The sequence below is a fragment of the Homalodisca vitripennis genome, chromosome 4, assembly GCF_021130785.1.
Source record: "Homalodisca vitripennis isolate AUS2020 chromosome 4, UT_GWSS_2.1, whole genome shotgun sequence".
Taxonomy (NCBI): Eukaryota; Metazoa; Arthropoda; class Insecta; order Hemiptera; family Cicadellidae; genus Homalodisca; species Homalodisca vitripennis.
This window is the reverse complement of record NC_060210.1, coordinates 157,510,798-157,525,642: the sequence shown is the minus strand read 5'-3', so window position 1 is coordinate 157,525,642 and position 14,845 is coordinate 157,510,798. Positions and strand designations below refer to the sequence as shown.

At 32.1% G+C, this 14,845-nt stretch overlaps 1 protein-coding gene across 1 annotated transcript in view; it reads right to left on the bottom strand.

Annotated features, from left to right (window-relative positions):
• Positions 1 to 14,347, bottom strand: part of LOC124360397 (ero1-like protein) — a 50,809-nt gene extending 36,462 nt beyond the window's left edge. The window contains exons 1-3 of the mRNA XM_046814000.1: positions 14,024 to 14,347; positions 6,585 to 6,704; positions 3,320 to 3,403 (exon numbers count right to left, since the gene is read on the bottom strand). Coding sequence (XP_046669956.1) covers positions 3,320 to 3,403; positions 6,585 to 6,704; positions 14,024 to 14,149 — 330 coding nt within the window. The 5' untranslated portion in view covers positions 14,150 to 14,347. The remainder of the gene's footprint in view (positions 1 to 3,319; positions 3,404 to 6,584; positions 6,705 to 14,023) is intronic.
• Positions 14,348 to 14,845: the final 498 nt, after the last annotated feature.

Here is a 14,845-nt window from a genome sequence, read left to right as displayed (position 1 = left end):
GTCTATTGTGCTGTGGGTGAAAAACTTCAGAGAAACTGGTTCTGTTGTGAAAAAACGAGGTGGAAGACCTCGTAGTGCTCGTACACCAGAAAACATTAATGCGGTTAGGCAATCAGTTTTGCAGTCTCCTCAACGATCAGCTCGCAAACATGCAGCCGCCCTTCGAATGTCCGACCGTAGTGTTCGTCGAATCCTACACATGGATCTTCATTTCCATCCTTACAAGATGGTTGTTGTCCAAGAGCTGTCTCAACGTGATTGGCAGAGTCGTATGGAAGCGTGTCAAATAATCTTGGAAAGTCTCCCACCAGACGCTGTTGTTTTTTTCAGTGACGAAGCGCATTTCCATCTGTCTGGAAGTGTGAATAAACAGAATTTTCGCTATTGCAGTGAAAACAACCCGAAGGAAATCCATGAGAGGCCTCTTCATAGTGTACAGTTTGGTGCGCGTTATCACGATGTGGAATCATTGGCCCTCATTTTTTTGAAGAGGATGGCAATGTTGTTACTGTGAACTCAAACAGGTATGCCAACATGCAAGCAGAACTTTTTGAACCTGCCCTACAACAGAGGGCTTTCGAGAATGTGTGGTTCCGGCAGGACGGTGCCACAGCACATACTGCCCGAATAGCAATGAACATTTTGAGGCAAATGTTTCCTGGCTAATTGATTTCTTGGGGAGGGGACATTGTGTGGCCAGCGCGATCACCCGATTTAACCCCATGTGACTTTTTTCTATGGGGTTACTTAAAGGCCGAGGTGTTCAAACATCGCCCTAGAAACCTGCAAGATCTGAACCAAGCTATACCAAGGGAGGAAGTTCTGCGCATACCTCAAGCCATGCTCGAGAGAGTCCACGACAGTTTCAGAATTCGCTTGCAACAGTGTATTGATAACCACGGCCACCACTTATCTGATATTCTTTTTAAAAGAAAGTAGAAAAAACTTCCCATGTCATAGAATAAGTTAAAATGAATAAATTTTTTTTTTTGAAAAAACTGTGGTTTTTATTAGCATTTAAAAATAGGGAGGTTATTTTGCCGCACCTATAAAATAATTAAACAACCTAATTAAATTTAAACACAGCTTATTTAACTCTAACTAAAATAACAATCTGCTGTTGCAAGACTTGACATTATTAGATTTTTTTATTTGGAAATAAATCACCAACAGAGTTCATATGCGTAGAGTAACCACAGTGTTGAAATTGTTGTAGGATGTGACTGATGCAAATGCGTTATTGAGCACATGTTGTAAATTAAAAGCTACTTCAAAAACTGCTACTTTTGCCTAAGTTTACATTCCTATTATATAAAACATTTGAGTTAATTATTAATTCTGTTTTAGTTAGAATAAACTTGCATTCAGATTTAATTAGGTTGTTTAATTATTTTCATTTTTATAAATAATAAAGTATAAATTAAGATAAAATTTGAAACTAACATGCTATTTTGCTAATTATTTAAAAGAATACCAATAACGGTTATTTTTAGACTGATAATTTTTATGTTTTACTAAACAGCTGATTCCAACACAGTGTGCAGTGAATTTATATCAGTTAGGTCTACTAACTATCCGAATAGTAGATATAAATTCCCTTCACACAACCATACAAAAACGGGTTATTGTGAATTATTTGATGACAACTACGAGGAAAGTATAACATAATATATGGTATTTTTGAAATTGGAAAAAATCTATTTTCTTTTAACCCTTTTACTGCCGGCCATTTTTTTATTGTACCAGTCAAAATTGCCAAGGAGGAAAATCGCTGTTGTGCATTCATTTACAAAAAATGCTGTATCTTTTTTATTTTTCATTAGATTTGCATGAATTTTTATTTTATTTACTCGTATTTAAATGCTGTTTTTTAAATAATAAAAAGACATTTTAATTTGAAACAAACACAATATTTAATTTTAAAAATGATGTAAATAAAAAATAAATAAAAAAATAAAAATTGTGTTTGGCATCTGATAATTTATTTTTAAAATTATACTAAAATTATGAGCATGATATCATTATAAACTAGAGCAATTGCTTAGAACATATACCAAATTTGAAGGTGCTACCTTGAAACATAGCTGCACTATGAGGATTTTCCCAAAACTGGTAGGCCTCCTCTAGGCCTACCAGTGGAAACTGAAGGTAAACTTATCTGTGCCACATCCCCCTCACTATCTAATAACTCCTCATTATCTGATGGTAAAATACAGTCAGGATCGTCATCAGTGTCATCCACATCACTTTGATTGTCATCAATAGCCCTAACAATAATATCAGATTCGTTCTCGGCATCTGAATCTGACAAATTCTGAAGGAAATCGTCACTCAGTTCGTCTTGCACTTAATTATTGTTCCCTCACTCACAGGAGAGTTAGATGTAACTCTTTTACTCATTTTATCCTTGATCAACAAAAGTAACACTTCAAAACACTTTCGATAACATTGTAAACAACAACAATGAACGAAGATTTCAGTAACATAACCCGATCAACTGGTTTTGACAGCTGTCTAGGTAGTTCGTCAATTCTAGTCAAAGACGACGAAAAATAGAAATCCAAAGTTCTTCAAATGGCTTCTTTCATTATCCTTTGCTCCTAAACAACCAAAATACTGAATATTTTGGCATTTGAACATAACAGTAGCCAGTAACGATAAAAAAAAAACAGACGTCCGACATATCGGACGTTGGCATTTTCGGCAAATTGTCGTATTTAAACCAATTGACTCGTACCCAACACCTCCTGCTTGCTGGTCTTGAAAATTTTTTAATTATAATATTTGAAAACTGTAAGAAATGTCATGCATATTTAATGTAAAAAAAAACACTATGGGTACTAATAAAAAAGCTGTGACAGTTTGAAAATTTTTGACCAAAATCAGTTTTTTTAGTGCACCAAGTGAATGATACAACCAATAATCAACTTGACCACATTATTTTTGGTCTTCTTGTTATGCACAAGTTTGTCCATTTAATCTTTGCCGTATCTCAAACAGTTTCGAAGATCGCTTCAGTGTGCATAAAATCTGGAACACTGAATATCGTTATTTTTTCTTTATAGGACAAAATTTTTGTTACTCTTTACAATACAAACATACTCTTATATTTTATGTTGTAAAAACTATACATAAGAAGTATGCTTTCGAGTAAAAACAACTTTTGCTATAGCAGTTTAAAGATACATTTACAAATCAGCCAAAATAGACTTGCTAGCACAGAAAAAGTTATGGTATGTCTAGGGCTCACCAGAGGGTACAATATTTCTCGAGATATATTAATGTGTATGATTTACTATGATGAAATAAAGTAACTCACGTCCAAACAATGCTCCACACTGCAGTACCTCATCGCACATCTACTGTTATCTGACCAAAAAGGGCAATCTTTCTTCAAGTTAACCTAAAAATGCAACAATATTATAGACATGATTTTTATTCAACACAATTTTATAAACACAGGACAGTTTCATTTATCCAACAACTACTTACAGCATGACATAGGATAAGAAAATTTACTGGATAGTAACATAATTAAAAATCATGCATTTTAGACTGAGTGTAACAAATGTTATATACATTGTATGTATATCTATATAGCTATTAGGTTTGCAGACATCAGTTTTTTAGAGACAGTAACCTACAATGTTGTTTGAGTTTCACAACATCAAAATAAGTCTGTATTTTACTTATAATCACAGACTTGCAATATTCAAGAACAGACTTATTGTATCTAAAGGTAAAATACAAAAGTATACATAGACGATTTCAGACTTCTACATTCAGAATACATCTAGCCAACCTGAGAATACCCTAGTATAACCTCATTGCCTGAAATCTCTCAAATAACTGCTTATGAGTAGCTGAATTATAGCATTTAGCCAATCAACTTTATACATTGATTATATGTTTTAAATATTTGAATATTTTTCAACTGACAATAAAGTTCCTACTCTCACATAGAGAATAAAAGAAGACAAATAATAGTTTTCAGCCAATTGTGATAATTCCATAGTGTGAAACAAAAGCCAAATTACAAAAAGGAAAGAAAAAGACAATCACTAACTATTCACTAAGTGAATAATTAATTATTAATTAGTCATCTTATTAATCTTGACCCAAACAAAATATGTAATTGTATTAAATTGTTAAAACATGGTTTGCCTGTAAATAAAGAATAAAGAAGACATGTTTTAATGATATGTACATTATTGATATTACATTTTTAATTAAATGTAATTTAAGATAACTACATGTTTTTCATACAAATATTACTCAAAGATAGCAAACTTTTATAACTAAAAACAAGCCATCCCATTTAGTCATTTTTCATATATACGAGGGGTATTAGAAAAATAAGGTTCCCTACGCCGCCGTATATGTTAGGAGAAATCTGGCAACACTGTCTTATTCATCAGCTGTACCTTATTAGAAAAATAAGGTTCCCTATGCCGTTGTGAGAGAATGTGATATGTTAGGAGAAATCTGGCAACACTGTCTTATTCATCAGCTGTACCTTTCTCTATCCATACCACTCGCGCCTCGCTACGTCCAACAGTACCGGCTTAGCTGCCCTCGAAGATGGAGCTCTCTATCGTTGTTACCACCAGATGCGAAATTCGTGCTGTGATACGTTTTTGAAATGCAAAATAGATTTCACCTATTGAAATTCATCGTCAGTTAATCGAAGTTTATGGGGAAAAGCATATCCAAGCAGCAATCTTGTGAATGGCGTCACTCAACTTCGTCTAAGCCGAAGAAGTTGAAGCAAACACAGTCTGCTGGGAAAGTCATGACAACCGTCATTTGGGACAGGAAGGGCCTGCTTTTGATCGACTTTTTGCCTCATGGAACAACAGTAAACTCCGACAGATATTGCGACACATTAAGAAAACTGAGACGCGCGATCCAGAACCACCGGAGGGGAAGATTGTCCAGTGGTGTGAGGCTTCTCCATGACAACCTCATGTCTCACGTCAAACTCAAGAACTGCTGACAAATTTTGGCTGGACTATTGTGCCCCATTCCCCCTACAGCACAGACCTAGCCCCAAGTGATTATCACTTATTCCCAAAATTAAAGGAACACTTGGGTGGCCAACGCTTCAGTACCGATGATGAAGTCAAGGAAGAGGTTACTCGATTCCTAAAAGGATTGGCAGCAGAATTCTACAACATGAGGATAGAAAAGTTGGAGCATCGTCTACAAAAGTGTTTGGACAGAAACGGTGATTATGTGGAAAAATAGCTTAACTTTTAAGTTTTAAATTGATGTATAACACTAAGTAGAAATATAGAGTTATCTATTTTAAAAAATCATGGGAACCTTATTTTTCTAATACCCCTCGTATTTATACATTACATACTATAACAATTTCATATTCCCATCTCCAGCTATTTTTCTGTCGGTCTGATTACAACAAACCAATGAATATTGCTTCAAACATCTTCAATTACTTGTAAAATAGTAATCTTTTTCTGTTTTTATTTTCCTCAGAAAATTTATATTAAAGAGTTGTAACTATTAAAAGATGTTCGAGCTAAAGCATGCAACTGTACAATATTGTTAATCAAAATTATAGTAGCTGAAAATCTTGATTTTATAAGCTAGATTGGAGTTTTTATCAAATGTTAACAGTATATATCTTAAAAATACAGTTGCTGATACAACACTTAAATTTTTATTAGTGGTTTCTTTTAAATTTAAATTAGGAACATTGTAGACTCCATTAATTCAGTTATTTTTATAATTTACAAACCTTCAGGATGTCAGTTTTCTTGTTTTTGAGTGATTTTCAAAGGGAAAAAAGACTTTATGGATTACAATGAATTTTACTGCCATTGCTGTGTACATCAAACACAATTTTCAGACATTTTAACCATAATGCATCATATTGAAAGTAAACTGTAGGGATAGAAAATCTAAATTAACTATTTGGGTTTGGATTTTGTCTAATTTTACAAGTCAAATTAATTCATCTCTTTTTACAAGCACTTTAATAGATGTTTAAAACCTATTAAAAGCACAGTATAATTGACAAAAAGATGAGTTGGTTTATTAAGAATGTTACATATATTCCCAGTTTACTAGATATGGTTGTTGAACGCTGAAAGCAATGTTTGATGATGGATTTGATGACAGTTGAGACCCATCTCTTGGCCAACTAATGATACAAAGCATAAATATTTATAGACTTCTTTCTACTTGTAAAGAACATTAAAAACAGGTAGGCCTATGTAGAACAGTACAGACCAACCGAGAAAATGTTTCTTACATCCATAAATGTCTTTCAATTCCTTAATTTTTATATTTTAAATTTAAATAGAATGATAAAGAATGATAGAATGACATCATTCTAATCTCATTGGTAATCTCATATGCCAGTAACATTAAAACATGGAGACATCCGACATAACTGACGTCAGTCATTTTAGCTATAAATCCATTGTCCAATATAAACACTGAAGTTAAATGGGTTGGATATAATACAAAAGATTACACCATATAACTCTAAAATTAATACATATTATCATATACAACCATATATAGGTACTGAAATTTCTAAATAAAAATACACCACAAACCTTGTAGAATCTGAAGTACTCTTTAGTTATGAGACTGGCCATTCTTGGATACACTTTAACATTGTTGAAATGGTCTACGGTATCAACTGAACAACTACAATCTCCTACTTGCCCCATTAACTGCAACATAATGTACACATTCATTTGAGACCACTTTTGAATGGTGGTTTACTATCAAGAAATACAGTAGACCCTCTATAGTCTGGCCCTGCACCAGTCCGGTCCCCCATTAATCCGGAGAGTAGACAAAGACAGGGTGTCATCATAGCCGTCAATTTGTGATCCCAGCTCATAACGACAGTGTATTTAACAGCAGGGTAATGTCAGTTCAACCAGGCCATCTCACCCACCATCTCAGATTTTTGATGAAAACTTGGCTTGTTTGTTCTACCCATGAAGATAAGTCACCATGCCAAATTTTTAACACTCTACCTCTAACCGTTCCCTTTTTATAGCCTTTTCAAAGTTTTGCATTTCCGCAAATTCTAACCTATGGATATCGCAAAATGAAGGACGCTTACGTTTCGAAAATAATTTGTAACTTTTTTATTTTACCATTAAATCTTCCATGAAAATTTATAGGCTTATTCTTAAAACAATGAAGATTCTAGAAAAAAAATACCTTAAAACCTCTAAGTTAACCTACTAGGGCTGAAAAAAAATATTTTTGTTTGCATCTTTGTATTTTTTTTAAACTAAAGACATAGTTTAGCGTTACATTAAATATCGTCGAAAGGGTATGTGATAATCACAAACACTTTTTTTTCTAAAATAATCCTTACTAAATGGGCTATCAAATGATGAAAAAATATTAATGGGGTTTTGACACCTTTGTTGTGTTTCATTACATTAAATAATAGGTTTCCAATTTATTTTTTCTGCCCAATTATACTGAGCAATAAGGATTTCCAGGGATTATAATGATCTCTAGGCTTGCATTATTATTCAGGATATCTGAAGGTATATTTTATTATTCAATTCATAACATCATATTTTAAACCTGAATCATCTTGTTCAAAGAACTTAATTTCAAACAAACTCAAAAATTAAAAATAAACAATGTGTTAACTTACCTATATAAACTATTTAATATTTCCAACATCTTAATTACATTCCAAATTTTACAGGAAAACATTTAATGGAGTTTTGAAAATTTCTCTTCAATTGAGCTGACACATTTTTCTGGAAACCTATAGGTTCTTCCGGTCGAAATGTAAGGAGGATCAACAAATTTGCAAGTACATGAGGTATCGGCACGGGGCAAATGTCCTCTAGCTTTGGCCAATGAAATGATGGTGATGGCCCTGCAGGATGCATAAATTTAACAGTCACATCACCTTCTTCTTTATTCACTTCAGGTTATGTGATTCTAAAGTACTATAGATCATATTTACAAGCCACGTAGCATGATGGATTCAAATTTCTTCTGTCACAAATGATGTTGATTTATTCCTCAAGTTAAATGTCAGGGCAGGTTTCTCATCGGAACTGATTCCTCCTTGCTTTCCAAGTTCCCTGAACTGTCTATCGGATTAAAGTTATGGAAGCTTCTGGTTCCATGGACTGTTTGTACGTCCTCAATGCGTTCTAAGTCAGAACGTGTTTTAAGCATATCATCTATTGAAATAAAACAAAAATTAACTTTTGTAATGTTTGATTTACAAACTCATACAAATGTGATGGAGACAGAATCTAATTACCAAGAGGTCTCTGAAGACTTTCCTTTCTTGCCAACCTTTTCACGGTGCCTCCAATTCCATCACATTCTGTCTTCCCATGGCTAGTTGCAAAAAACGACCACTGTGCCTTGATCTTAAAATCTTGTTCATGCAAGCAGGAAGTTGATAAAATTAAATTTATTTTTATATTGGTCTGCACAGCCATCACTGAAGTAGTGAATCTCTGTTACATGTTGAATAATTTTCTTTAATGTACTCTGACACAATTTCTTGAATTTTTGTAGACCATAGAAACATCATGTTTCATGTCATAGGATATTATACAGAGACAACACTAATCTTTCATTTTCAACACTGCTTAGGTTAACTATAATAGGGTGTACAGTGCAGGAATCAGATGTCCAGTGGTATCCCTGGGCTTCATCCTGGATCGTGGACGAGTAAATTTTCACTGAAGTCCAATGACACTACAGGTTTTGAAAAAAACTTTGATTGCGACAGCAATGAAGGAATGGGGAACAAGTTTTTTCCAATTTAGATGTTAGGTTTTAAATATAGCCTTCAATGTTTGCTGTTTGAGTAATCACTTGAGATCTGTCGGTTGAAATCCACTGATTAAATTCAATTGAGTCGTCTTCGTCATAATCTTCAAATTTTGTAAGTAAAAAAAACTTGTTAGATTTTCCTTTGGTGGGCATAGGCTACAGTGCCTTAACATACATTCTCTATTTTGGTTTTCACATACACCAACATTTTTGTCAGGTCTTTGTAGTTTTCTTCAAAGTGTGCTGCTGCATGAATTAGTGCTGTGTTTCTGATAAATAGTGCGAATAGATATTACGTTTTTTAAAAACAAGAAAAAACCCAATTAAATGTGTTATTATCAAATTTTGTACTGTTTTAAAAGTTAAATCTTGGTTTAGTAGAATGTCTGCTATTTATCAAATTCCAGTAAAAAAAAAAAAAAAAAAAAAATATTCTAGGACATGGTAAAATCTGTAAAACCGAAATGTTACAACTTATATTTAACATAACATACAACACAACAAAGGTGTCAAAACCCCATTAATATTTTTTCATCATTTGATAGCCCATTTAGTAAGGATGATTTAGAAAAAAAAGTTTTTGTGATTATCACATACCCTTTCGACGATATTATGTAACGCTAAACTATGTCTTCGTTTAAAAAAAATACAAAGATGCAAACAAAATATTTTTTCAGCCCTAGTAGGTTAACTTAGAGGTTTAAGGTATTTTTTTCTAGAATCTTCATTGTTTTAAGAATAAGCCTATAAATTTTCATGGAGATTTTAATGGTAAATAAAAAAGTTACAAATTATTTTCGAAACGTAAGCGGTCCTTCATTTTGCGATATCCATAGGTTAGAATTTGCGGAAATGCAAAAACTTTGAAAGGCTATAAAAAGGGAACGGTAAGAGGTAGAGTGGTTAAAATTTGGGCATGGTGACTTTATCTTCATGGGTAGAACAACAAGCCAAGTTTCATCAAAATCTGAGATGGTGGGTGAGAAAGTGATTTTTCTTTGGTTGAATTGATATGGAATGACCCAGCACTGTTTTTTTCTGTTATTGAATAGTGAACATATAATAGAGGAAGTTATTGACATATTTTTATTTTATTTTTTTTGCTAATTGAAGAGTCCAAAGCAAAAAAGATGATAGTTTATTTTATTCAATTTTGTAGTTTTCATTGGTAACACTGAGTTTATGTTGAGCAGAAGTTGTAGGTGTTGTGCTTTTAACAAGAAGACTGATAGTCCACAAGATACAGACACTTTTATATTTGGAGAACTTTACAAAAAGGGTGGTAGTCACTTGCCTTTGATACAAGAAAGAAGATAGTCAACAATGCAATATATTTATGTTGTTTATACATGTGACTGTTGTGCCTGCAACATAACCTCACTTTGCTCTCTTGTGTTGGTTAAATGAATACAGTTTATGTTAGAGTTTTTCTTTTACATGTTGTATTATATCTTTAGGTGTCATAATGAGTGATAGTGATGAACTGCAAAATTTAAAACATTTAACATTTAAAACAGTTTTGTGGACCTAAAGCAAGGGAATTCTATGGTAGACTTCCACAAGAAAATTAAGTACTGTGGGGCATTGTTCTAATTAAAAAGAAACAAGATTTACGTATTAGTTAAGTGGCTGAGTAAAGGGCATTCATCTTTTTTGCTGTGTTTTTATTGTAATCTCATTCTTTTTTTAGCTCTGTATATTTTTTTCTAATGAATATAGAATTTTAATTCATAAAATTCAACAAGAAATTAAATGCCCTTCAAACAAAAATGATTAATTTAAACATTTTTCAATATATGGCAGTGAGGTGAAAGTAAAAGTCAAAATTCTCTGTTCTGAAAAATCGTCACAATGTGACTATCATCTTTTTTGCTTGGGGCTCTTCAATTGTGTTGTTCATAATTTATTGGTGGTTAGTATTTGTAGTGTGTTTAGTTGATTCATTTTTTACTGCATATTAAATGATAGTTACACAGTGAGGTTGTTCTGTACGGTGACTTTATTTGTGGTTTGAAATATTATTTGACATTGGAATCAGCCAGTTTATTACTATATTTTATGAATGAGCAATTGAGTTTAGGAACCAAGCTTTCTAAAAGTTGTCAGTGATTTGAAACTTGGTCCAGACCAGGTATATAATGCCGACAAAAGTAGACTTTCTGGAGGTTTTACCTAAAAAAGAACATGCACACGCACGCACACATGTGCATAAGGCTGAAGTTAGAGCTCCAGGTCAATAAGTTTCTAAAGAAAGAATGTCATTTACGCCATGTGCTAACTTTTTTTTATTTTAAGACTCTATTGTACATCTTTATGGTAAGAATTGGCTTTTTAAGTAACAATAGGCCTACATTCTTATATGTAATTTAAACGTATTTTTTATTTAAACTCCAGTAATCCATCATTTTTACTAATCCGACACATGTTTAGTCTGGATTATGTCTGATTATAGAGGGAGTACTGTACTACTGCAGAGAAGTTGAACCTACTGCATTTAGGAATCAGTTATACTTGTGCAACAATTTAATATATTCACTGCCAACGTTCACTTCCCTGGACATTGAAACACTATTCATAACATGGCACTGTTAAAAAAAACCATACATCAGAGATCAATGTATTTAAACTGCCAGTGTCCAGTTTTATGAAAATTTGCAAAAATAATTATAAAATTCAAAGTCACTTTAAAAAAAAGCATCTTGTTTAGAATAAATCACTTTATATGTATATAATTCTCTTATAGAAAAACTCCACATATGAGTGTAAATAGAGAGAGGGAGTTCACACTAGGTGCTACCCTCTCACTCCCACTTAGGAACTCTGACTTGTAAAAATGTTAATAAAATCAAATAAACTACTTTTATAGTAATACTATAAATTTCAAAAGTGCAGTTTTAGTTTATAAAAGCCCTGGACTAAATTAGGCTACCTTATCTTTTAAAAATTGTTCAAGAATTGTTAATTTTAAAATAAACAATACGTTTTTAACATTTTGTTTAAGTTAGACAAATACCTGTTTATTTTGGAGAAATAAATCGCTTATTAAGAACAAACATTTATTTCTTAGTTTTCCACATGACAATTGTTTTTTGGTGTTTGTCTATTTACTTTCTAAGCATATTCAATTTCAAAAACACCTAATAATGTAAAGTGGGTAAAGTAAAGGAAGATAACTTTTTTAGATAACTAAATAACGAGTGTAGGCCACTTATTAAAGTCTACCCTCCTAATTTTCTAAACTCTTATTATCTTTTCAATGGAATGAACATATTTGCCCTTCAAAGGAGATCATGCGGTGACAAATCATAAAACTCTAAATAATACTAAAAAATCTTTAAATTAAGTGATGAACATTGAAAGAAACCTGTATCGGTGCACTGAATTTTATTTCTTAGCTTCAGCATGAAATATACTTGGCCTTCTAACAATATAGTCATAAGCAAAGATATCATAATGCTGAGGATCATCCATATAATTTTAATTTATTTATATGACAAGCAAAAAGTGAATAAGAACACATAAAGAACAATCTCCTCTTAATTTTAATTAAAGAAGGTTGTCATAATTTTGAATAACCTTCAAAATGCTCTTACTTATGTATCAATTATAACCAAAGATACACAAGTGTGTCTTTTGTCTTTACAGGACACTCTGTATACTTATACATATTTTGTACAAACTACTATGTGAGGTATACACTCATTCAATAAAAAAAGGATATATGTTTTTGCAGTAATATTGATGCTCATCTCGTAATGAGAAGATATATGTTCATACCTGTATTACGAAATTAAGCTTAGTGTTGTAGGAGATGTGTTGAAACCCACAAAACTTTCATTGGGATATCTTGTGTAGTTTTTGAGAAAAGTGTGCAAACATTCACAGTGTTTTAGCATTTTTTTAAATGAGCCTACCTAGTCTCCTTAACCCTCCAACTGATGACCGACGGCACAGACATTCATCAATACCAACAAACAGACGGCGCAGCCGTCAGCCAACTTTCCGCTATTATTACGTGAAAATCGTTGAAATTATAACACAGTTAAGACATAACTTGCACCAGTTGAATGCTCTACTCATAAATAACAATTCATTGTATATAGTTTCTATTCGTAAAATTACTCGTTGTCATCTGATATCTATCTAAATGCCGCAAGGCATATACAGCTGACAGACTATGCAGCTGATGATGCGCTGCAAGGCCGTGATGTTCTTTGTTGCTACCTTTGCTAGGTTATTATTAAGTGGTGTATCAGCAAAATAAATTGCATGATGATATTTCTTTATCAGATTTGATGTCAGGTAGTCTGGATAATTATAAAACAGTGCAATGTGAGTTGGGTTATAAAAATTGATTGTGGCAGTGAAAATAATTCAACACTATCTGATATTCCTCTTGTCCAAAGAATTCATCGGTGTCCAATATGGATGCATACTGCCAAAAAGTAAACTTAGTACATTCTTAACATTTTTATCAAAAAACTATTTTGGTTGTAATAAGTGTATATATATATATATATATATATATATATATATATATATATATATATATATATATATATATATATATATTATATATATATATATATATATATGTTATAATATTTCTGTTCACTACAAAACTGTGTATATTTTGTACATTTACAGTATCTTGCTATCTCAAGTCATTTGAAAGTTACGTAGAGTGAAACTTGGAATTCAAAAAATTTATAATACACACTTTTCAATTTCTGTACAAATAAAATATCAGTACTCTAGTAAGTTCATATTTTAATTGTTTTACAATTTTCTCTGGTTTCTAACTCAAAGATGTATATATAATACTTATTACTTAGCATTCAGCACATTTTTTTAATATCTGAAAAATATGCTGCACAAAGACCAGTGTATCATTCTGGGAGTTTCTTATTATCAGTCAGAGGGTTAAGGAAGCAAATATATGCTATTATAAATAAATATCAAAAACTCAATAAGGATCCTAAACAAGGTGCACAATGGAGTATTGGTAATAAAAGAATAAAATAAAATAAAGAATATAGGCAATTAAGGAATAAAGTCAAGTAGGACCTTTACATAAATTTAGAGTTTAAATGAAAACCTCAGTAATAAAATATTGTGAAAACTTTAATAATTCAAACATACAGTACAGCATAACACATAAGTTTAAATAATATGAAATACGCTAATCAAAACATGGTATCAAATATTCTCTTACCTGACAAAAGCATACATCACCTCTGTTGTGTTCTTTTTCAAAAAACCCTTTTGTTAAACAAAAGTATGCTAAAAGTAATATGATTCTGAAATGATATGAAAAAGATTTAACTACTATTTGGACCATACTGAAATCGTACTACGAGTCATAAATAATTTTTAATGCTTTATTTAAAAATATCCTATTCTTAGAAACCACCAGACAAACCACAGCAACATAACCTGTCTTTTCAAAATTTACTGTAAATGACAACACCAACAAAACAGACAACACAAACACTCACAAGGTATACGTCAACCTCACAATCAAATCAAAGGCGGTGAAACCAACTACATATTACTATAAGGAAAACCGCAACGGAACAGCGACCTCTAAACTACTAATACGCCTAATCTCTCACGTACTAAGATTTTCTCATGTTTTGATTGGCACACGTGTTGTTAGGAGATTGTATGTTTATTTTTGACTGCTTCTGTATTACATTTTAAAGATTAATTCAATAAAGTCTTTCTGAGAACGGATTTGTCACAAATGTACAATGTGGCCATTTAAGAAATACGGCATGGATGTTTTTTTATAGTTTAATCATATTAAATAATGACAATAATAATACAATTCTTATTGAAATAGGCTCATACATTTTCATAGTTAAAATCACAGTTTTGCATTTTACCAAAATAGACACCCAGATAACACGGCTCATGATGGAAGAGACATATACAAAATTATAAATTGTCAACGTAACAATTTACCAACATTCAGAGTGCAACTATTGCTGTAGAGGATTTGATTAGCCTCTTACTGTCTCTTTTGTATGCTGTT